The following is a 21,847-nucleotide window of genomic DNA, read 5'->3' as shown; positions in this document are numbered from 1 at the left end:
GAGGGAGGGGGGCGGACTGCACCTATGCCTGTCTCGGGGTGAGGGCTGCATTTGTCTGGCTGCTCATCCCGCTGACTTCCTGAATCTTTGATTGGCATCTTTAGGGCCCAGGTGTTTCTCACTTGTGCTGAGCCTCAGATCGGGGTCTTCCTGGTATGGGGTTTTGGGGGCTCCCTTAAGCTGATGTCTACTGGAACCAGGGAGAGGAAGGTTGCCGTCTTCTCTGTCTCTGAGGGCAGAGGACATGGCTGCCCTGGGAAGGTGTCAGCAGACTGCCCACCTAGGTCTCCCTTGGCAGCCACCTGTCACCTCCTGCAGAATGGAAAGCACACAAGTGTCACAAAGCTCCAAAACTGCACCTTTCTGTCCACAGACCCCCAACCCCTCATTGGCCCACAGTAGTAACCCACCGTTGTCTATCTGTCCAGGTCCCAGAGCCGAGGCAAACAGCACAACTAACAGAGGCTGGGGATTGAGCTCGGCTGCACTGGGCCACTGAGCCACACCCCAGCCCTATTTTGTATTTTACTTAGAGACAGGGTTCCGCTGAGTTGCTTAGCGTCCCACTTTTACTGAGGCTGGCTTTGAACTCGTGATCCTCCTGTCTCAGCCTCCCGAGCCCCTGGGATGACAGGCCTGCGCCACTGTGCCTGGCTTATTTTTTTATTTTTAGAGAGGGTCCCACCAACAAGCCTGGCCGTGAACTTGTGGTTCTCCTGCCTCAGCCTGCAGAGTAGCTGGGGTGACAGGGCCGCACCACTGCGCCTGGCCATGATCCCCATTTTAAAATGAGGATGCAGCTCAGTGGTAGTGTGCATGCTCAGCAAGGGTCAGGCCCTTGGTTCAATCCTCAGCATCAAAAAGAGAGTCAGGATCAGTGGTCAAACCTGTGATCCCAGATACTCTGGAGCTGATGCTAGAGGACTGCCGTTTAAGAACACCCTTGGTAACTTAGATTCTGTCTCAAAATAAATAAAAAAATAAAAGGAGGTGGGGATGTATCTCAGTGGTGGAATGAATAAGGTTCAATTCCCAGTACCACAAATTAAATAAGTGTAATACAAACGACAGGGAGCCAGGTGTGGTGGACCCACCTGTAATCCCAGGGGCTCCAGAGGCCGAGGCAGGAGGATCATGAGTTCAAAGCCAGCCTCAGCAACACTGAGGCCCTAAACAACTCAGTGAGACCCTGTCTCTAAGTAAAATTCAAAATAGATCTGGGGGTGAGGAAAGAGATGAAACAGACACTCTGTCACTACCCTGCCCCCTGGGCTGTGCCCACTGCCTTTTGGCTTCTTCCAGGGCTTGGTTTACTGCATGGGTCTGCCCTCCACACACCAGGACTGAGGCCCCAGGGCAGGACTGGCACCCTGCAGCTGTCCAGTGTGTTGGGACCAGCCACAGCCAGGACCTGCCCAGCCAGCACTCGTCCTGTGGCTACAGCCTGGGAAAAGTGTCCTCCTGCCTTGGGGCAGAAGCCTCCGTTGGCCTCTCTGTAGCTGGACCAGTGGGTCGCTGGTGCTGGTAGCCAGTGCTGTCTCCGTCTTCTGGCCCGTCCCTAGTTCGACTGTACTTATGCAGAACGCCAGTGTCCACTGTGCCACTTACTCTTACCTGGACAAGGTTACTGTTTCAATTTGGCAAGACACATGGGGTAATGCATGTGTCCCCAGGGCCTGCACCAGATGGAGCCCCCACCCTCTGGGGATCAGGTGGGCACTGTTGCCACCTGCAGTCCCAAAGGCTACCTCACCCTGTTCAGAGCCCCAGGCTGGACAGAGAAGCAGATGTGACTGCTTAGGTGTCCTTCCTAGACCAGGCACAGCCACCGCACCAAGGAAGGGTCCTGTTCTGCTGTCATCATGCCAGGGTCAAAGGTCCTGCACTCATCATGCGATCTCAAGTTACTTCCCTGCTCACACTGGACACCAGAGTCCACTCCCCCTGGGGCCCAGGGATAAACCAGGAGCTCCAGCCTCTGGGCCTGACCTCCTCTCCCCTCCCCACTCAGCTTGTGAGCTTTGGTAAGAGCAGTGCCTTGGGCTTCAGGAGGATAGATGCTCATGGGGCGCAGGGTGTCCCTGCAATTTCTTAACCTAGGAGCTCACCCTAGGAAATTCTGCCCGGGGACCCTGGGTCATATCTGGGAACATGTGGTTGTCCCTACTGAGGATGCTCCTGGCCTGGAGGTCAGGGACATTGCTCAGCTCCTGCAGGGCCCAGGACACCACCAGAGAAGGACCCACACGTCCATGGTGTGAACGCAAGCCCCCCATAGGCCAGCAGGGAGCAGCATGGACCTGGATGTGTGTCTACTGCCTCCCTCCTGCAGTGCGGGCCAAAGGCTCCTGTGTGCGGGTACACATTTCACCACGCGCTGCAGCCGGCCCTTTTTATTTTTTCTTTTGAGACAGTTGCCCAGGCTGGCCTCGAATTTGAAATCCTCCTGCCTCAGCCTCCTGAGCCTCTGGGATGACTAGCGTGGCCACCATAGCTTCTGTGCTTGCAGGTGTTGATTCCAGCTGCCCCAGGGTGATGTGGTATCTCACAGAGTTTAGATCTGCATCTCCTAGATGTTGGGAGTGCACTCAGAACAGTGTCCTCAACACAGAAGGGCCTCTCCCAGTACCACACAAGGCTGGCGGGAGTGCAAAATGGTACAGCCACTTCAGAAAGCCATTTGGCCCTTTAGCTGACTGGGACTGAGTTGTGCTACCCTTGTCACAAAGTTCATAAATTGAAACCCTGACCAGGCATGGTGGCACACACCTGTAATTCCAGTGACTCAGGTGCCTGAGGCAGGAGGATTGCAAGTTCAAGGCCAGCCTCAGTAATGCAGAGACCCAAAGCAAATTGGTGAGATCCTGTCTCAAAATAGTAAATAAAAAGGGCGGGGGCTGCAGCTAAGTGGTTACGCACCCCTGGGTTCAGTCCCACAGGACCTCATACACCCCTCCTGGACCTGTTACTCTCAGCCTCACAGCTCCTGGGCTGGTCCCCGGAGCTGGGACGAGAGTTTTCTTTCGTTTTTTCCTTTTAGTACTGGGGATTGAACCCAGGGCACTTTACCCCTGAGCTGCATCCCCAGCCCCTTTTACTTTTTATTTTGAGGTAGGGTCTCATTAAGTTGCCGAGGCTGGCCTTGAACTTGCACTCCTCCTGCCTCAGCCTTCTGAGATGCAGGGCTCCACAGGCACACCCAGCCACTTTGATGCTTTAAACATCACTCATGGCTGCCCACATGAGGGAAGGTCCAGAGGAGAGCCGCACCTGAGTGGCCAGATTCAGCAAGCCTGAACAGGTGGCATGGTCCAAGCCTCAGCAGCACCAACAGGAAGGAGGAGGAGTCACTGCTTCTGCCCCTGCCTGTTGGCTTAAACAGAGACCTGCCTCACCCCTCCATCTTCGGGCCCTGCGGCTGGGATTCCCCCCACAGGCTCCCCTGGGCCTGCCTCTGGCCTACCGAACAGGGTGGGACTCCAGCTTCCGTAACTGCACGAGCCAGTCCCTTATGAAAAATCTCTGCAGATCTCACACCTGTGGATTCAACCAAACCTCTGTCAAGAATGTTCTAGACCAGGGTGGGCATGGCGGAGCACACCCGTGGTCCCAGCTACTCAGAAGGCTGAGGCAGGAGAATAGCAAGTTCAAGACCAGCCTGGGCAACTTAGTGAGACCCTGTCTCAAAATTAAAAAAAAAGAAAAAAAGAAATCTAGCCAGGCATGGGGCCACATGTCTGCAATCCCAGTGATTCAGGAGGCTGAAACAGGAGGATCAAAAGGTCAAGGCCAGCCTCAGCAACTTTTTGAGACCCTATCTCAAACAATAAGGGGACTGAGGATCTGGCTCAGTGGTTGCGCACCCCCGGGTTAGAGTACTGGAAACAACATCTAACAGCCAGCTGCATTTCCCTCCAACGGCACGGCACGTAGAGAAGCTGCGCAGGTGTTTGCCTGGTGCCAGGATCACGTGATCCAGAGGCGACTTGCCTACGTAGCAGGGCTGCGGTGTGCCACGCTAATGCCACCCTACTTGGTGCAGCAGTGGTCCTGCCAACTTACGATGTCAAAGCAGAGGAGCGCAGCCCATGCCTCGTGGCTGGAAGAACCGACTGCGCTGCAGGTAACGCAGAGTGTGGCGCTCAGGCCCCACAGGCACGATGCTGGCTCAGGGTCCTGGGGACGCATGGCCGCGAGGCTGCCTCTGTGTTGGCTACATCATACTTCTAATTAGAATGTGCTTTTTTTTTGGTCAGGTGGCCTGTGCTGTCCACCCTGCTGCTGCTTCTCTGGAGGCTCTGCCCAGGGCAGGTTCCCAGGATGCCCCTTTCTGCAACCCCTTCTTTGCTTCGGAACCTAATTCCCAGGTTGGAACAAGTGGGGGGCCAGGGGGCCTGGTCGGGCTGTATAGAGGGGTGAGGGGCCGTATCCAGGAGGGGGTCTGGGAGTCCTCTGCCTCTCACCCTGGCGCTGGCTCCTGGTGGTCTCCAGCCCAGCCCCATCTCTGAGCAGCTCGGTCGGCCTGCTGTTTTAAGACACCCCCACTTCCTTCCTTCAGGGCCTGCAGCGGCTTCCTGTGTGCGTCTTACTCTCTCCTCATGAAATGGGCTAGGCCTCGCCGCGCTGTGACCTAAGCTCCTTACGCTAGATTGTCTTCCAGGAAAAGACCTTTCAGAACTTGGAACGGCTTTTCAGGAATGTGCCTGTCCTCGGAGAGACCTAAACAGAAGCCAGGCCACCCAGTCCAGGATGTCGGGAGCTCACAGTCCTCTGCTTAGAACATGTCTATCCAGAAAAGCAGCAGACCTAGGTGTCCCGGGCATCTGAACACCAGGGTCACCTTCCCTTCCTAAGAAGCCCCTGCCGTCAATCAGGAGGAGCAGCCTGGAGCTGGGGGCCTTGGCCTCCCGTCTCCGCCCCCGAAAGCCTTTCACCCTGCAGACACCGGTGTCCTAGGTGCTGGCTTCCGTGGGCACTGGCAGTGAGCTCCTCCTCACGGGTGTCCCTCCACCCATGCCCACGTCCTTCCCTACCAGGACTGGCTCCGTCATAATTTATAGGCCCCAATTCAAAATGAAAACATGGGGTCTGTGGTTCAAAAATCATTAAGAATTCCAAGAAGGGGACCACAGAGCATCCAGCCCTGCTGAGCAGGGGCCCTTCTGAGAGGGGCCCGGGGCGACCCTCAGATCCCAGGCCAGGGAAAAAAAAGTCCGTCTTTCCCCAAGCCCTCCCCCACCTCAGTGATTTGGGAAACACTTATTTATCAATTCTACTGTGTTAAAATAGAGGTGATATAAAAGGCACTGACTCACCCGTGCGCTGCTCGGGGCAGGAAGCACTCAGAGCTGTGCGCCATTCCCACCGTGGTCTCCAGAACGCCCTCCTCTCCCTACACTGAGCTCCTGTCCCCTCCCAGCCAGGGCTCCACCGTGCTGCTTCCCATCTCTGTGGATCTGAGCATTCCAGGGACCTAATGTGGGTGGACCCTGTGTCCTTCTGGGTCTGCTGCACGTCACTGTACACCGTGTCCCCAAGCCTGTCTGTACTGTGGTGGGGCTCCTCTTCTAGGCTGAGTGATACTCCAGTAAGTGGATGGGCCTCCTGTGCTGTACATTCATGCCTGTGGGGACACACGGGTGAGGCATCCTGCTGTGTGCTCACAGTGCTCACCTGGGCGCCTGAGCGTCTGTCACAGTCCCTCCGTCCTTTAGGGTGCACCCTGATAAGCATGCTCATTAACTGAGGGTTGCTCCACCACTGAACTATAACCCTAGTCCCTTTATTTTTTAAATTTTGAGACAGTCTCCCTAAGTTGTTGAGGCTGGTCCTGAACTTGCCATCCTCCTACCTCAGCCTCCCAAGTCACTGATTTACAGGTGTTAGCCATCAGGCCCCGGCATAAACATTATTATTTTTTTTTAACTTCTTTTTCGTTTGGGTCTTGTGGTGCTGGCATTCAAACCCAGGACCTTGTGCGTGCTAGGCAAGCACTCTGCCACTGAGCCACACCCCCAGTTCCAAATATTGATATTTTTAAAATGTTTATTTTTTAGTTGTAGGTGGACACAACATCCTCATTTCATTTTCATGTGCTGCTCAGGCGTGCTAGGCAAGTGTTTTACGACTGAGCCACAACCCCAGCGCCCCCAAATATTAGTTTTTAAGAGAAAACCTTCTCTTAGTCATCTAGTTGGTTTTCAGCTCCCGGCTTTTCATCACCACTGAAACGCAGAGCAAAACCAAAATATCTCAGCAACCACATCAGATCATGAGGAATGACCAAAGACCACCTGTACCCTTGTCCCCCGGCATCCCCTGGCTGGGTCTCACTGTGGTGGGGTTCAGACAGGAGGTAGTTATTTCCTGGCAGCTGCGTGGACGCTCCCATGAGGACCTCCCATCCAGCACCCGTCCCCACAGGTACTGCCCATTCAGGGGAAACATCTCCTGTGCCCTGTTTAGTTCCAGCCAAAGCCAGAACCGGGTTACAGGCAGCTCAGTGGTGGACACTTCTGAGTGTGTGCTGCTCTAATTCCATCTTCAGCACAGGGAAAAAAAAAAAGAAGAAAAGCTAGAAACAACCCACGTGTCCATTAAGAGGGCAGCAGGTCTTCAAGCTGCAGGCTCCTGTGGCACCACGGGAGGATCCTGAGGCCACTGAGGCAGAGAAGATGGTGAGCTGTAGTTTGTCAAACGCTCCCCTTTATGTAACAAATAAAAGCGCAGGGGGTGGGGCTCTTCTCACGGGCTCTCCGGTGCAGAAAGCACATGGATTTCTCAGCTTGGAGATGGGCCAGCTGGGAAACCTGTTGTTCTGCAGAGGGGTCATAGGCCTCAGTGGTGAGAGGACTGAAAGAGACTTCTAACGGACAGAGTTTGGAAATTCTTGTTTTTTCTTATTAGGCACTGGACCGAGAGCCTCCTGCGTGCCTGGTGGGTGCTCTAGCACTGAGGCTCACCCATTGTCTGCAGACTTTTTGATTTTGAGCCATGTGTATTAGCCAGGGCTTTCCAGAGAAGCGAAAGTGCAGATATTTAGAGATATTTGGAAGACATTCATCATGGGAATTGGCCGCCCTCTGCCCACTGCAGGCTGGAAACCAGGAGAGCTGGTGCTACAACCCAAAGACCAAGACCTGGTTTGACCAGGAGACCCGAGGCCCAGGAGCAGCCATGTCCCAGAGCAGGAGATGGAAGTCCCAGCTCCAACAGAGAAAGAGAGGCCTTAGTTCACCATTCCTTTACATCTCTGTTCTTCCCCATCCCTCAGGGATCGCATGCTTTCCATACCCATCTCAGTGCACTGATCTGGTTGCTCATCTCTTTCAGAAACACCTTCAGAGACTTTGTTAATGTCCCGTCTTTGGGACAAAACACCTAGATACATCAACCTAAGTGGAGGAAAGGCTCATTGTAGCTCACAGTGTCAGTTTTTTTTGTTATAGGTTTACAGTTGGTGCTTTGACTATATCCCTCATTGCCTTGAAATTTACATGTTTTTTCCTTTTTCCCAACCTCCTTCTCCCTGATCTTCTTCTCCCTAACCCTCTCCTCCCTCATCTCATTTTCTCTGGGTCACCTCTGTAACACCCCGCTCCTTTCCTGCTGAGGGGCAGAATCACAGCCTCTGGGACAGGAATCCCCTGGGTTTCTCCTTTGCTAGCAAAGCCATAGACCTTTTTTCCTTTTTCTCAAAACTGTGTCTCGTTACTGGATTGTCATCAGGGACAAGGATGGAGCTTTTGGCCACAGCTGCTGCTTGGAGCCATTGCTCTGTGCCTGTGGCAGGTCAGGAAGCCATGTCGTGGCAGGAGCGCATGGCACAGACCTGTTGGCCTCATGGTGGGGAGGGAAAAGGGCTGGGTCCCTGTATCCCCTCAAGGGCACACCCCCAATGATCCAACTCCCTCCCATCTGGCCCCACCCCCTACAGATGTCACCACCTCGGGACAGTGCCACAGGCTGGACACCAGGCCTTCTACATGTGTCCCTCAGGGCTTTCCCGACCCAAGCTTCAGCCCAGAGCATTTTTAAGACCCTTGATTCTTATGGCCAAGTTATCTCCCAAATAGGTTGAATGTCTCAGAACAGAGGGAAATCAGGGGTCTCCACAACCTGAGGTCTGCGTGCCCCCACCCCACACAAAGCCTCCTGGATCATTCTTTCACTCTGTTAGGCCCTTTCTGGGGTTGGAAGTTATTCTCATCCCTCATGATAATTCATCCATTGACTTATCAGGCAGCACAGGGATAACTGGGAACCCAGGGGTGACGGATGCCAGGGTTCCTGCCCTGGGAGCTCATGGTCTGAGGAAGACTCAGAAAAACTGGATAATAAACAAGAGAACAACTGAATAAAAGGATCAGAGTGGCAAGGACCACGATGTCAGTGACAGGCATCAGCACAATCAGGGAGGCTCTCTGGGGAGGTGACTTTTCGTGGAACTCTGGGGATAAGTAGGTCTGTGTGGCTCTAGGGGGAAAGGGCACCTCAGGAAGGAGGCTCCTCAGCCCCTGTGAATGTCCCTGAGATAGGAGCAAACCTGGCAAGGTCAGGATGCCTGGGACAGTGTGAGCAAGGCCCCGGATGGGCTGGGCCAGGCTTGGTCTGGGGTGGGGGTGGTGGAAAGAAAGGGTACTGACCCTCTGAAAGGTTTCAGGTTTACAGCAGTGGCTTTACCTTTTACAAAGTGCCTGGGGTGGGTGGGTGGGAGGAGTCTGTGATGGGAGGGGCAACCCATGCTAGGTAGGGAATTGAGCCTCAGGACCACCTAGTAGGCTCGTCCCCTTCACAGGAGTCTCTGTGTGTGTCTTGTGGCCAAAAGAGTGGATCTGTGCTTTTTGGTGCTCCATCCTCGCCCCTGCCAGCTCTAAAACACTTCATCTGAGGGCACAGCTCAGCAGCGGAGCACGTGCAAGTCCCTGGGTTCAACTGTGCATATATACACATACATATAAGTACATATACCCATAGATAAATATATGTACATATAGAGACATATTTGTTTTTCAGTACTGAGGATTTAACCCAGGGCCTCCCACGTGGTAGGGAAGGAGGAGGAGGAGGAAGAGGGAAGAAAACAAGCGAATGAATGACTTGGGAGCTCAGGCCCCGCCCCAGGGCCACAAGCACCGCCCATGGCTCCACCCCAAATTTCGGCCCCGCCCCCGGGACGCGCTGCTCTCCCGGCGCATCCGCGCGTCACTTCCGGGGCGGTGGCGGGAGCGAGGCTCATTTCCGCCCTCGGGGAAGCGGCGGCGGTGGTGGCGGCGCAGGAGGCCGGGCCCGGGCGCCGAGGGACCGAGGACGTACGGGCGGGCGGCCGGGGAGCCATGGAGCGCGGCCCCGGGGCCGGGGGGCGCGGGCCGGGGCGGTGAGTGCCGGGCCGGGCGGGCGGAGCGGCCCGGTGTCGGCCGCGGCCGTTTGGGGAGCCGGGCCGGGCCGGGCCGCGCGGCCGGGACCGCCAGGTGGGAAGCCCCGGAGACCCCGCACCGCTGATGCGGCCGCGGGTCCGGAGGACCGGGGTCGGCCCGCGGGCCGGCGTCGCGAACTGCTGCCCCGCCGTCCGTTTCCCAGCGCCCACTCTCCTGGGGCTCGGCCTCCGGCTTCGGGGAGTGCCCAGCCCAGCCGGGACTGGTTCCTGCCCGGAGCCTGCCCGCGTCGGCCGCCCGGGCTCCACACTCACCCTGTCAGGCATCTTCCTGCGGGCTGGGAACCCAGAGCAGGCTTCCCGGTCTCCGCTCCGTCTCCAGGAGCAGCCCGGGCTCGTTGCACAACCCCTCACCTATGATGGCCATTCCGACTTAGGACTGCGGGTCCCGCATTTGCCCCAGGATGAAGTCCAAACAACACAGCAGGGCTCAGGGGCGCGACCTGACCCAGCCCTGGCTCTCTGGGGCCCCTCTTGCTGACCCCTCTTCCTGCCATGTTCTGCCATAGTTCGAAGCCTGCGGTTCCTGGAACTCTTTCACCTCCAGTTCTTAGTCCCTGCTCCTCCACCTGTCCAGTCCTCTGGCACCTGGTCACTTGAACCACACCTTCCTTCTGGCAGCTTTCCCATTCTGGCTGGCTGGGTGAGGTGCCATCACAGGCAGTCATATGTAGGTGTCTTAAAGTGTTGCAGTTATCTGGTTGTTTGTTGGTCCTCATAAGACCTAGCTGGGGGCTGAGCAGGGTGGCATTCACCTGTAATTCCAGCAACTTGGGAGGCTGAGACAGCAGGACAGCAAGTTCAAAGCCAGCCTCAGCAATTAGATCCTGTCTCAAAAAATACAGAAGTCTGGGGGTGTAGCTCAGTGGTAAATATGCCCTGGGTTTGAAAAGACAAAAATAAAAAAAGCCCTACTGAGGTGCATGTCATGGCAATAGTTGGGGTTCTGGGTGCCAGGCATGTGTTCCCAGTAAGTGAGACATCTGGGTGTGCACTGCCCAGTTCAACCCATCAGTGACACACAGGAGGTCCCAGCATCTTGACTTGAAGATGCTGGGCCTCTTCCTTAACAAACTGGTGGACCCTAGAGGCGCTTTGTTATCTTCCTGTGGCTTCCTCTTCTCCTGCCCCTTAACACTGAACACCCAGTCAGCAAATTGTTGAGCCAAAGTACATAGTTACTGGTCCTGCCTACTTGGTGTTTCTACTTAAGTGGCCGGGATCTGGTTAAACTTGTGAATAAAAGCAGTGGTGAGTACCATGGAGACTAGCCTGGAACTGTGAAAGTGTAGGAGCAGTCCCGGCAGGTGTGGAGGATCCAGAGAGCACTGGGAGTGAGATGCGGGGAGGAGAATGACCAGCAGGTTGGGGGGTGCTCAGGGTGACAGAGATCCTAAGACAGGATGTAGGTGTATGTCTTCTGGAGAACTGAGAGCAAGGTAGTGAGACCTGAGAGGTGGTCTGAGCCTAACTGTAGGTCTATCAGGTAGGTGGTACAGAGGGATGGGATCTGGGAACAGTGGGAGGCCACAGGACACCCTAGAAGGAAAGTGGCTTGGCAGTCAGATTTGTGGTGGGAAGCCTGGCGCGATGGTGCACGCCTGTAATCCAGTGGCTCGGGGGCTGAGTCAGGAGTATTGCTAGTTCAAAGCCAGCCTCAGCAATTTATCAAGGCTCTAAGAAACTTAGTGAGACCCTGTCTCTAAATATAAAAAGGGCTGGGGATGTGGCTCAGTGGTTAAGTGCCCCTGGGTACAATCCCTAATACAAAAAAAAAATTGTGGTGTGAAAAGATGGATGTCCTGGAGGGACGATGCTTGCTGAAGAGAGACTGCTGCGAGTGGAGGCCGTTGCCCCAGTCTAGGGCAGGGTGCTGGAGGAGGGGAAAAGGTAGTTGCTGGTGAGGGTAGAGGAAAGTAGAGCCATCAGACCTGGGGACAAATTAGATTGGATCTGGAGGGTGGAGACTGTCCTTATCAATCTGCAGGATTGCTAGGGGCCTCCAACCTGCTCACTGAGTACTCAGACTAGCCTTTCTCCAGGATTGAGACCCCCTCCAAGCCACCTGTCACCAGCGGAACACCCCTGGTGGAGAGTATGTTGATGCTGACATTTCTCAGTCTTGACATTGTGGATATTTGGGCCTGGGTCATTCTCTAATGGGGCATCCTGGCCAGCAGGGTGCTGAGCAGCCTCACTCTATTCCAGGAGCACCTCCAGTTGTGACAATCATAGATATCTTCAAATAGCATCAAGTGTCCCCTGGTGGGGGATACCTCTGTTTGAGTGCCAGCATCATCGACTCTCCCTCTGAAAAGGACTTTACATGAGGCTTGCATTCTGCCCTGTGTTGTCCTTGTGTCTCCCTGGCTCTCACAGCTCTCCTCCTTGTGCCACTGGATCCTGTGACTGGATATGGCTCTCTCCAGACCCTGCCCATGTCTCAGTTCCAGAGGAACAGATGTATTTCTGCCCCACCCCAGCTGAGTCTGTGGGCCTACAGTTTCATATGCACTAGTGTGTGATCCCATTTGCCTCTGAACCATGTCCTGATGGCCCAGTGTTCTTCATGCTGTGACTCAAAACTGGGCATAACCAGGTATTCTCTGTGGAAATTGAGCTGTGTGTTTGTTGCCCTTGTTCTGTTTGCAAAGGAAACACAGTGGGTGCGTAGGTTTTCCTCAGACCTGTGTTTTCTTGGTCTGTGGTCTGGGACTCCCTATGTGGTGGAAATTGCTTTGGCACTTTAGCTGTTGTTGGTTTAACACATTTCATGGCATCCTGCAAGAGGAGTAATGTCTGAATCCCCAGTCCAAGCCAGGAATTATCTTCCAGTTAACTCTTCCTTTCATTTGTGTCCCCTGTGAGGCAAGTGACATCCACATTTGTACAGGAGGACACTGAGGCCCAGGGATGTTCAGTGAGTCACCCGAACTTAGTGAGACCCTGTCTCTAAATATAAAAAGGGCTGGGGATGTGGCCCAGTGGTAAAGTGCCCCTGGGTACAATCCCTAGTACAAAAAAAATCGTGGTGTGAAAAGATGGATGTCCTGGAGGGAGGATGCTTGCTGAAGAGAGAGGTTGTGGAGCCCTAAGGTCTAGTGCTGGAGAAGGAGTTCCAGGCTCCCTAGGCCCCACCCTTCCACCCGCCTGCCCCAAGCACAGGGAAGAGCCATTGTTCCCAGCTCAGTGGCCGCTGCCCAAACTGAGCCTTTGTTTACTGATTTCCTTTCTGGACACCAAGGTCCTGTGAACTCACAGGGACGCTGTAGTAGGGGAGGAACTTGTGTACTCCTGGGTCCCCTCAATTCGAGACCTGTGCATTCCTCGGCTTCTCTTGTCATCTGGGGGTGGCCAGATGAAAGATTGCACAGAGATGAGCTGGGGAACGGTCTGGACAACAGGATGGACAGAATCCTGGGCGTGAGGAGGTCTCCCTGGACTCAGCTAGGGGTGTGTGCTGGCGGGACGGGTCTGATGGCCTGGCATGTCCTACAGGCCATAGCTGGGTGGAAATGGCAAGAGTTGGGGATTACAACCTGAGGAGGGGTGCCAGGAGGCTCCTTCTGGTGTGGGCTGGGGCTGGGCCTGGGCCTGGGCCTGGCCCTGGCCCTGGCCCTGGCCCTGGCCCTGGCCCTGGCCTGAGGCTGCCTGTGTAACAGTCTGAGCAGGAGAGGATCAGACTGGGCCATGAGGATCTGCGATGAATGGGTTTGGGACTACACTTTCCCACCTGGCACAGGTTGGGCCCCCAGCTTCCCTGAAGGAGCCCACATTTCTGTGTCCCCTGCAGGGTTTCCCACTGCACGACGACATGGAGACCTGTGGCCGCAAGGCTCCTGGGGGCTCAGCTTGGACGGCAGTGGGGCTGGGCTGCAGCCTCCTAACGGGGCTTTTGTCTGGGGTGGTGGCCTGGGAGACGCCCTCCCCACTGCCTGCATCTTGGAGCACCCCTGCATCTCCCCTGCCAAGTGAGGCTGGGCAGCCTTGTTGGTGGGTGCCCCTGAAGAGGCCCAGTGAAGGGCCCGGCGCCCGCCATGAACGGCCTGTCAGTGAGCGAACTCTGCTGCCTCTTCTGCTGCCCACCGTGCCCTGGCCGCATTGCTGCCAAGCTCGCCTTCCTGCCTCCAGAGCCTACCTACTCACTGCTGCCTGAGCCTGAGCCAGGGCCTGGAGGGGCTGGAGCTGCCCCCTCAGGGTCCCTGAGAGTCTCTGCCGGCACCCCAGGGCGCTGGAAGGTCCACCTGACTGAACGTGCTGACTTCCAGTACAGCCAGCGTGAACTTGACACCATCGAGGTCTTCCTGACTAAGAGCACCCGTGGCAACCGCATCTCCTGCATGTATGTGCGTTGCGTTCCTGGTGCCAGGTGAGAGCTGGAGGGTTTTTTGGGATGGGGTTGGGAGCAGGCAGGCCTGCACCTGGCCCAGGGTGCTAAGAATGGTACTTGGCATGGTGGTAGTAGCCTCCCCAAGTGCCAGAGCCAGGATGAAAGGCCATCTAGTTGGCATGGGCGTGGGTTCCCTTAGCCTCCCTGTCTTGATTCCTGTTACCAGTGGAGCTACTGCCCAGATTTGGGCAAGAGCAGGTCCCCCACATGTGCTGCTACAGAACTACCTCAGGCCCTCAGTGCAGGGCCTTTCCGCGTGCAGTCCTCAGGAGAGCCCCCCTCCCCCCGTGTGCTGCCTCTTGGGGATGAGGACACAGGCTCAGGGTGGGCAAGCCAGGTGATTCAAGTGGAACTCTAGTGATTGCCCTGCCACCTGCTCTCAAGGGTCATATCTCCCAAGCTCTATCCAGAGGGGTGAGGCAGAGGTGGGGCAGTAGGCCTTCCTACAAGCAGGGATCTGAGTCCAAAGGGCAAGCTATTACCTTTGTGCTGGGCTGGTACTGCCAGAGGAAGCTGCCCATGGGCCAGGGCCAGGACCTGCCTGGTATTTGCTCTTGTTTGACTTACAGCAAGGCCTCATCCCACCTCAGGTCTTATAGGAGGGGCACAGGCCTCTGTGAGCAGCATTGTCTTTATTCATGTGTGGGGTTTTGGGTGGGTCCCAGCTCACAGCAGTGCAGCTCCTGGTCTAGGTAGGTTCCTAGCAGTGGCAGGAGTGTGAGCACCCCAGGGACTATCAGGCCATTCCAGGAGAGTTTCTGCAGCAGAGATGGCCGCTGTCCAGTGGGGCTGGAAGTGGTAACTGCTGTAGCTTGCCAAGCTCACATTGTGGGTCTCCCTTCAAATGGGCAGGGAAATAGTGTCAGGGGTAGGTTCAAAGTGAATTCTCAAAAGAGGGCTTTGGGAAATCTGGGTGCAGTGGTGCACGCTCATAATCCTAGTGGCCCAGGAGGCTAAGGCAGGATTGTGAGTTCAAAGCCAGCCTCAGCAAAAGTGAGGCCCTGTCTCCAAGTAAAATACAAAAAAGGCCAGGGGATATGGCTCAGTGGTCGAGTGCCCCTGAGTTCAATCCCAGTCTCCTTCACCCCCCCCCCACCAAAAAGAAAAAGAGGGCATTGGGAACTGTCTCTAGTTGAGGTGCCGGGTTCACCCTCTTCGTTGAGGCCCTTCAGGCCCAATGCTCATTTCCATGGAGCAGGTGGGATCTGAAAAGGACTGTAGGAGCAGCAGCAAAATGGCAGAGGTAGGAAGGTTCCAGAGGATGTTGCAAACTTGATTCACAAAGTGGGCGTAGGATTGTCTCCCAGCTGAGGTGGCATGCTCACAGTCTTCGTTTTGGCCTATTGGGACCAGTGCTCATTATTGCTGAGTATGTATAATTTAAAAACAGCTTATGTGAGCACTAGTGGAAAACGGGTGGCAGAGGTGTTCCCGAGGCAGGCCTCACTGAATCCACAGTTCACATGGGGCATTGTCCCATTCAGCCCAGGCTCACCTTCTTCATTTCAGCCCTTTTTGGCCAGTGTGTGTTATGGCTGAATATGTGCAATTAAAACTAGCTTGATGGGGCTGGGCTGGGGCTCAGTGGTAGGCCCTGGGTTCTTCCTCAGCACCACATGAAAAACATAAAATAAAGGTATGAAAAATGCAGTTATAAAAAAAAAAATAAAAACAGCTTGAAGGTGCAGCAAGGAAACGGTGGTGTAGGGAGATTCCAGAGGAAGTGTCAAACTGAGTTTTCAAGGTGGGCATTGAGAATTACCCCTCGTGCAAAACCAGTGTCACTGTGCTCATTTTGGCTGAATATATGCAGTTTGAAAAGAGCTTATGGTTTGTCTGAAGCATTCCTTTCAGAGGAAGCCTGACATCATGGCCAGCCAACCCAGTGAGAAGAGCTGGCCATTCTGCAGCCCAGGTGGTTTATGCCCTGGCTAATGCTCTTGTCTTGTCCCTGTTGGAACCTTGGAGGTGGAGCTGGGCCATCTTTTTTTGCCTTGCCCTTGCTGGTTGTGTGGTCATTTGGGAGGGAAGTAGATGAGGTGACAGGTGCCTCTGGCTGCCAGGATGGACTGTCACAAGTCCTCTGCCCTGGGACAGTCTCCCCAGGCCAGGCCTGTGCTCCCGTCCCCCTGACCTGTGCCCCCAGGTACACAGTTCTCTTCTCGCATGGCAACGCAGTGGACCTGGGTCAGATGAGCAGCTTCTACATCGGCCTGGGCACCCGCATCAGCTGCAACATCTTCTCCTATGACTACTCTGGCTATGGCGTGAGCTCAGGCAGGCCCTCCGAGAAGAATCTCTATGCAGATATCGATGCTGCCTGGCAGGCCCTGCGTACGAGGTGAGGGCCACAGGTCAGCTGTTATGCTCCCCAGGGAGTGACCAAGCTTTCTTTGGGGGGAGAGGAAGTGGGTACCAGGTCCTGCTGGGTGGACCTTCAAGAGAGATCTGCAGAGGCCTTGGGGTGTAGTTGCCCATCTCCTTTTGACTGAGATGGGGCCGGGCTGGCCTGGGATTGGGGAGCAGCTGCTCCTGGGTCCTCATTAGACAACAGCTGTCTAAGGTCAATGAAGCTCTGCCAGGTATGAGAGGCTGGACAGAGGACACTGGGATCAGAAGGTGGTAGTTGAGAGCTGTGTGAGACAATAACTGGAAGCCTGAGACACAAGGGCCCCTTAGGGTACAGGGTGGGCGTGGCCTGCTCTGTCTGGATTGGGGTTGTGTGACTGGAGCACAGCTCATCCTGGGGCAGTGGGCAGGTAGGTCTTGCAACTGAGTCTGGAGGACTTTGTCCAGCACTTTGGAGCCCAAGTTGGTTGGGGGATCAGTGGGTATGGGCTTCAGCTCACACCTGAGGTCTGGGCCAGCCTGTCTCCAGACTCTTAGTCATGTGGTCCTTCTGTCCATATCCTGCTCTCCTGGTCATCCAGGTCCCAGGCAGTCCTCCCTGCCCCACCTCAGAGTGGTACACACTCTGCCCCTAAACCAGTGTTTGCAGAGTGCAGCTTCATCTTAGCACTGTTGTAGAGGGTGGGCAGCCCAACCCAGTCCTCCTGCTCGGGGATGCCCACCTTGACCCTTCCTGGCTGACTGGTTTGACCCCCTCTGGTAGGGCACAGGTGCAACTGGGAAGTTAGCAGCCCAAGGGAGGTGGGAGCCCTGGTCACCATGGAGATGTGCCAGGCAGTTCCAGAGCCCAGTCCCCTAGCACTTGGCACTGGGGACCTATCTGAGCATACCTTCCCCTGTGGCTCCTGTACAGTGTTCTCAGCTTGCTCACTTCTGTCCCCACTGCCTCAGGCACTGGCAGAGTCACAGCCCAGTGGGGGGTATGAGACTGTTCATCTGTCCTGTCACCTGCACTGTCCTGTTCTCTTACTCCACAGGGACCTGTTGTCTTACCTCCACAGCTGTGAGTCAGTGGGAGGTAGGGAGACCTGGGGACAAAGACCCGCTCCATTCAGGACAGGCTTTTTTTGTCCAAGCACTCAGCACAGTAGTGGCCATTGAGGCTGGGAGCAGGCCAGTGAGCCTGAGGCAGAGCTGGGGGTCTGGGCACAAGCTGGGGACCTGTATTGGTGGCCTTTGGGTGGGCAAAGAGATAGAGTCAGATTTCCATGTGGATTGTCCAGGTAGAACACAGGATGGCCTCTGTGCACCAAGAAGGGTGGCCCCTTGGAACCAGGCTCAGGAGCTTCTGGGAGGAGAGCTGTGGCATCCTGTATGGGGAGGGTAGCCAGTGAGTCCCCACGTGGGAGCCAGTGTAGTGCTAGATCAGCCAAGGCAGAGCAGATGGGCTGCACATGGACCTGCTGGATGTGCAGAGTGCGGAGGGGCCAGGCCCAGAGGTGGGAGCTTGTGGTGGAAGGCCATCTGGGTCCTGGCACCATTGTGTGGATGAGGTGGCATCCACCTGCTGCAGCCACCTCCACAACTGCTTGTCTGTGTTGTACCAAGCCCTTAGTTGGGTACTGGGGGCCCCAAAACTTGGCTTAGACATCCAGGGACACAGCCACCTAAGTTCCTAACAACCAGAGCGGCTGAGGAGGGTGCAGAGGAGGAGAGCCCCACTACCTTACATGGGCAAAGGCTTTTTGTTCAGGAACCAGGGGTCCTGAAGCTGGTTACCGTGTAGCGGCAGCAGGCTGTACCTAGGTCTACTCTGATCAAATGTGGGGGGAGGGGGAGAGAGGGAGTGGTTAGGTCCTGCCCTGCACCCCCAGCTCCCTCACCAGGTATGCCTCCCCACATCGAGTCCCAGTACATGTAGGAACACAGGGAGGAGGGTGGGTGCTGAGGCTGCCTCCAGCGCTATGTACCTATTTCTGGGAGGAGCGCAGAGACCTGCCCTGGTCACTGTGGGGGCTGCCTCAGGCCTAGGTTGACCTTGTCCTGGCCACCGCCAGGTACGGCATCAGCCCGGACAGCATCATCCTGTACGGGCAGAGCATTGGCACAGTGCCCACAGTGGACCTGGCCTCGCGTTACGAGTGCGCTGCGGTGGTGCTGCACTCGCCACTCACCTCGGGCATGCGCGTTGCCTTTCCTGACACCAAGAAGACCTACTGCTTCGATGCGTTCCCCAAGTGAGCCAGGGCACGTGGGGGTGGAGTGGGTAGTGCTGAGGGGCAGGGAGGGGGCTGGGCTGGAGCAAACAGCTGACCTGCCCTGCCTGGCCCCATTCCGCAGCATTGAGAAGGTGTCCAAGATCACATCGCCCGTGCTCATCATCCACGGCACGGAGGACGAGGTGATCGACTTCTCCCATGGGCTGGCGCTGTACGAACGTTGCCCCAAGGCCGTCGAGCCACTGTGGGTGGAGGGCGCTGGGCACAACGACATTGAGCTCTACAGTCAGTACCTGGAGCGCCTACGCCGCTTCATCTCCCAGGAGCTGCCCAGCCAGCGCGCCTAGCGGCTACCTGTGCACCACTGCGCCGGGACCTCAGCAATAAGGCAGCCGCCTGGACTTGTCCTGCTGCAGCCCTGGGGGCTGCATGTGGACCCCCAGGACTCCCAGGCAGCAGGCAGGCAGCCGTGACCCCGCCCCGGCCCAGGGGCCATGGACATTGTACAGGAGATAGAGCTATGCTCTCTTCCTTTTGAAAGCAAAAAGAAGAAAAGACATGAAAACAAATTAAAGATTTAAGATTTTAGGGTTCCTTTCCTTTTTGTGGTTCATACGCTTTCCGGGTCTTCGTGAGCTCCAAGAGGAGCAGGGATTCCAGGGTTCTTGGCTTTAGCACACACCAGAGAGGCTGGTTAAGCCCTGTTCCAAGGGCAGCCCTTGCAGCAAACTGCTTGTGGTTAGTTGCAGCTTGCTCTGGGGGAGCCCATTTTGGACCCAGAAGTGCCAGGCTCCTCAGGCCCAGAACTGGGACCTTGCGGCTTCCTTTGCAAACGGAGAACAGATTCCAAGAACAATGGCTGTTCCACGGATCTCCCTGGGGAGCCAGTTTTGAGGTTTGGGGTGGCAGGGAGCACTCCTGTTAGGATCCATCCAGTTCTGGTTCTTCTTGCGTTGTGTTCTCCAGGTCTTTCCATGCCCTGCGATCTCTAGGGCAGGAGCCCTAGAGCGAGAAGGGTCAATCACCCACTTTGGCCTCGGTCATCCCCTCAGCCTGTGCCCGCGACCAGGCAGGCGGTGGAGAGACCAAGACCTAGATCTGGCTCAGCCTAGCTACAGTTTGCGGCCCCTTTAAGGACCTGCGTACCTAAGCCCGGGGGGTTGGGTGGGGAAACGGGAGCAGGGGGCGTGGCTTTCAGGTCAGCGGAAGCGGAAGCGGCGCAGCGCGCTTTCGGAAGTGGATTCCGTGGCCCTGGGACCGTGGTAAGTGGCTACTCCTCGCTCTCCGCCGGGGCTGCTCCGGGACAGCCTCTGCCCGGCTCTGCGGTTTCCTCGGTGTGCGGTCCGCGAGTCCCGCGGATGGGAGCGCGGTGTGGCGCGTCCGTGCCGGGGCTCGCCGACCGGCGCCTCCCGCCGCCTGGCGCCGTCAGACCCGGCCCTCAGCGCCGGGGAGCGGAGGTGCGTGCGGGCACCCGGCCGAAAACTCGCGGAGCCCGGGGGCGTCTGGAGCCTACGTGGAGGCGTGCTTCCCCGTGCTTCCCGCGGTGGCCCTCACGGCCGGCTTCCCCGGGGCGGGGCGGGGCCCTTCCTTTCCGTCAGGTGCGCACGCACGCACACCTGCGAGGGTGTCCGCGAGAGGAGCGTCCCTCTGCTAGGGCGCTGGACGCGCTGGGAGTGGACGGCGTCCTCGGACACAGGCTCCTTTCGTTTTAATGGCTGCCCGGTATTTTTCTAGTACGGGTTCACTTATCCTGTTTCCTGTCGGTAGAAACGTGGGTTCTTTTCAGCCTTCCGTTAGGAAGAGCAATGATCCTATTGGGGTTAACTAGAATTTTTTTTTAAATTTTATTTTTTAAAGGTTTTTCTTTTATGATTTTTTATATATTATATTTTTTTTAGTTTTCGGTGGACACAAAAATCTTTATTTTTATGTGGTGCTGAGGATCGAACCCAGCGGGGCGCGCCTTCCAGGCGAATGCGCTATGGCTTGAGCCACATCCCCAGCCCTGATTTATGTTTTATTACGTATTTATTTCTGGCTGCTGGGCTTGGATCCCAGAGCTCCACTCCAAAGTATTGGTCCTACCACTGAACCACACACCTGGCCTATTCTTGTCATCCTACTCCAGCAGGAATATTTCTTTGGGCTCAATTGCTCACCGCGGAAGTGCTAGGTCAAAGGACATTGTGTAGATGAGGAAGGTGCCCAAGTTGTCCCCTCCACACAACACAGGAGACGTTTGGTGTTCCTGAGGCTTTGTTTTGCAGATGTGGTAGGCATAAAATGGTATGTCATTGTAGCTTCATTTGAAATTCCTGTAATTAACTTTTTAGAATACTAATGTCAGGTCATTTTGATGTTAGTAGTTCCTACCACTATTAATATTTTGAAATCGGAAAATATGTCTTTGTTATAAATATGTATATATTTAAAAGCCATTTGTATTTCATATTATTTACCCATTTTTGAATTGGGTCTTGGTGTCATTTTGAGGGAACAATTTATATATTAGGGAAATTAGTCTTTTTGTTGTCAAAAGTGTATCCTCCATCTTTCATTTGTCTTTGTAGGTTTGTTTTTTTTTTTTTTTTTTAATGCCAGGTATTTAAAGTTGTTATTAGTTTTTCACCATGGCTTCTATGTTCTGAAAAATGATCAAATACAAGATTATAAAACACTTGGTAGTTTCTTTTAGAGATGAAATGACTTCTATATGTATATTTTATACTATACATTTAGATTTTTTGTCTAATATTAGACAAAAGAATACTGTCTAATATTAGAAAATTAAGGAGCAAAACTTATTTCCGAATCACTTGCTTTGACTTAGTTTTTTCCAAAACATTTTTTCCTCCATGTCCTGTTGCGTGCTGAGGCTCGACTGGCCTGTTCCTCAGCGAGCTAGAACCCCACTGCCTAGCTACATATGTCCAGAGGACCTTTTCCCCTCCTTTTCTTGGGCAGGTTTCTTTTTTGTCAGTGACACCAGGCGAGTTCATCTTGTTTCCCTGCCCTGTTTTTTTTTTTTTTTTTTTTTCCTAATTGGGATTGCTTAGATTTGTAGATTAAGTTGCAATAAAAGTGCCAACTCGAATACTTGGTGCCTTGTACGGAGTACTTGTAATGCTCATTCTAGTAGGTGCTCTGTGATAAGAGGAACCCGAGGGCTTCCCAGCTGTGCATACTGCTGTTTGGGATGCCCTTGTGGCTGGTGTGAACTTGGCTCTCTGTCCCTTCAGTCGCACTGACAGGCACCTGTGGCACACACATGGCCAGCTCAAGGCACTGTTTTCTCTGGGGCCTGCTCATTTCACCTGAGCAGTCTATTCCAGGAAGCACCTCCCCCTTCTGCTTCCAATCGCCAGGATTCCTGGGAGGAAGGCCAACTTCCAAATCTCTATTTTGTAGATTTTCCAGGATACACTTGTTTATACCCCAATAGCAGCAGTGTCTCCT

General features: G+C 55.0%; 1 protein-coding gene and 1 long non-coding RNA gene across 4 annotated transcripts; one reads left to right on the top strand and one right to left on the bottom strand.

Annotated features, from left to right (window-relative positions):
• The first annotated feature begins 9,218 nt into the window (after positions 1-9,218).
• Abhd17a (abhydrolase domain containing 17A, depalmitoylase) lies at positions 9,219-18,979 on the top strand. 3 transcript variants are annotated; one of them, XM_078033028.1, is made up of 6 exons: positions 9,219-9,376; positions 13,227-13,802; positions 15,970-16,164; positions 17,210-17,250; positions 18,230-18,409; positions 18,513-18,718. In XM_078033028.1, the coding sequence occupies exons 2-6, from the start codon at positions 13,471-13,473 to the stop codon at positions 18,575-18,577; spliced, it is 813 nt and encodes a 270-aa protein (XP_077889154.1). In that variant the 5' UTR covers positions 9,219-9,376; positions 13,227-13,470; the 3' UTR covers positions 18,578-18,718. The 3 variants fall into 3 exon arrangements, with proteins under 3 accessions (XP_077889154.1, XP_077889149.1, XP_013216915.1); XM_078033023.1 differs by lacking the exon at positions 17,210-17,250 and having other exon boundaries at positions 18,513-18,979; XM_013361461.4 differs by lacking the exons at positions 9,219-9,376; positions 17,210-17,250 and adding an exon at positions 9,446-12,032 and having other exon boundaries at positions 18,513-18,979.
• LOC144371001 (uncharacterized) lies at positions 18,961-20,968 on the bottom strand. The gene is made up of 2 exons (XR_013431150.1): positions 19,538-20,968; positions 18,961-19,393 (listed from the first exon to the last, which is right to left on the bottom strand). It is a non-coding gene; the product is annotated as an uncharacterized LOC144371001 (long non-coding RNA).
• Positions 20,969-21,847: the final 879 nt, after the last annotated feature.

This window comes from Ictidomys tridecemlineatus, chromosome 2 (assembly GCF_052094955.1).
Source record: "Ictidomys tridecemlineatus isolate mIctTri1 chromosome 2, mIctTri1.hap1, whole genome shotgun sequence".
NCBI classification, from domain to species: Eukaryota; Metazoa; Chordata; class Mammalia; order Rodentia; family Sciuridae; genus Ictidomys; species Ictidomys tridecemlineatus.
This window is presented reverse-complemented; position numbering and strand designations above follow the sequence as displayed.

Excerpts from the sequence above, each read along its gene's own strand:
- Abhd17a (XM_078033023.1), top strand. The coding sequence starts at position 13,471 with ATGAACGGCCTGTCAGTGAGCGAACTCTGCTGCCTCTTCTGCTGCCCA. Across the intron at positions 16,165-18,229 it reads TGGCAGGCCCTGCGTACGAG|GTACGGCATCAGCCCGGACA; the intron begins GTGAGGGCCACA and ends GGCCACCGCCAG. Across the intron at positions 18,410-18,512 it reads TGCTTCGATGCGTTCCCCAA|CATTGAGAAGGTGTCCAAGA; the intron begins GTGAGCCAGGGC and ends CCCATTCCGCAG.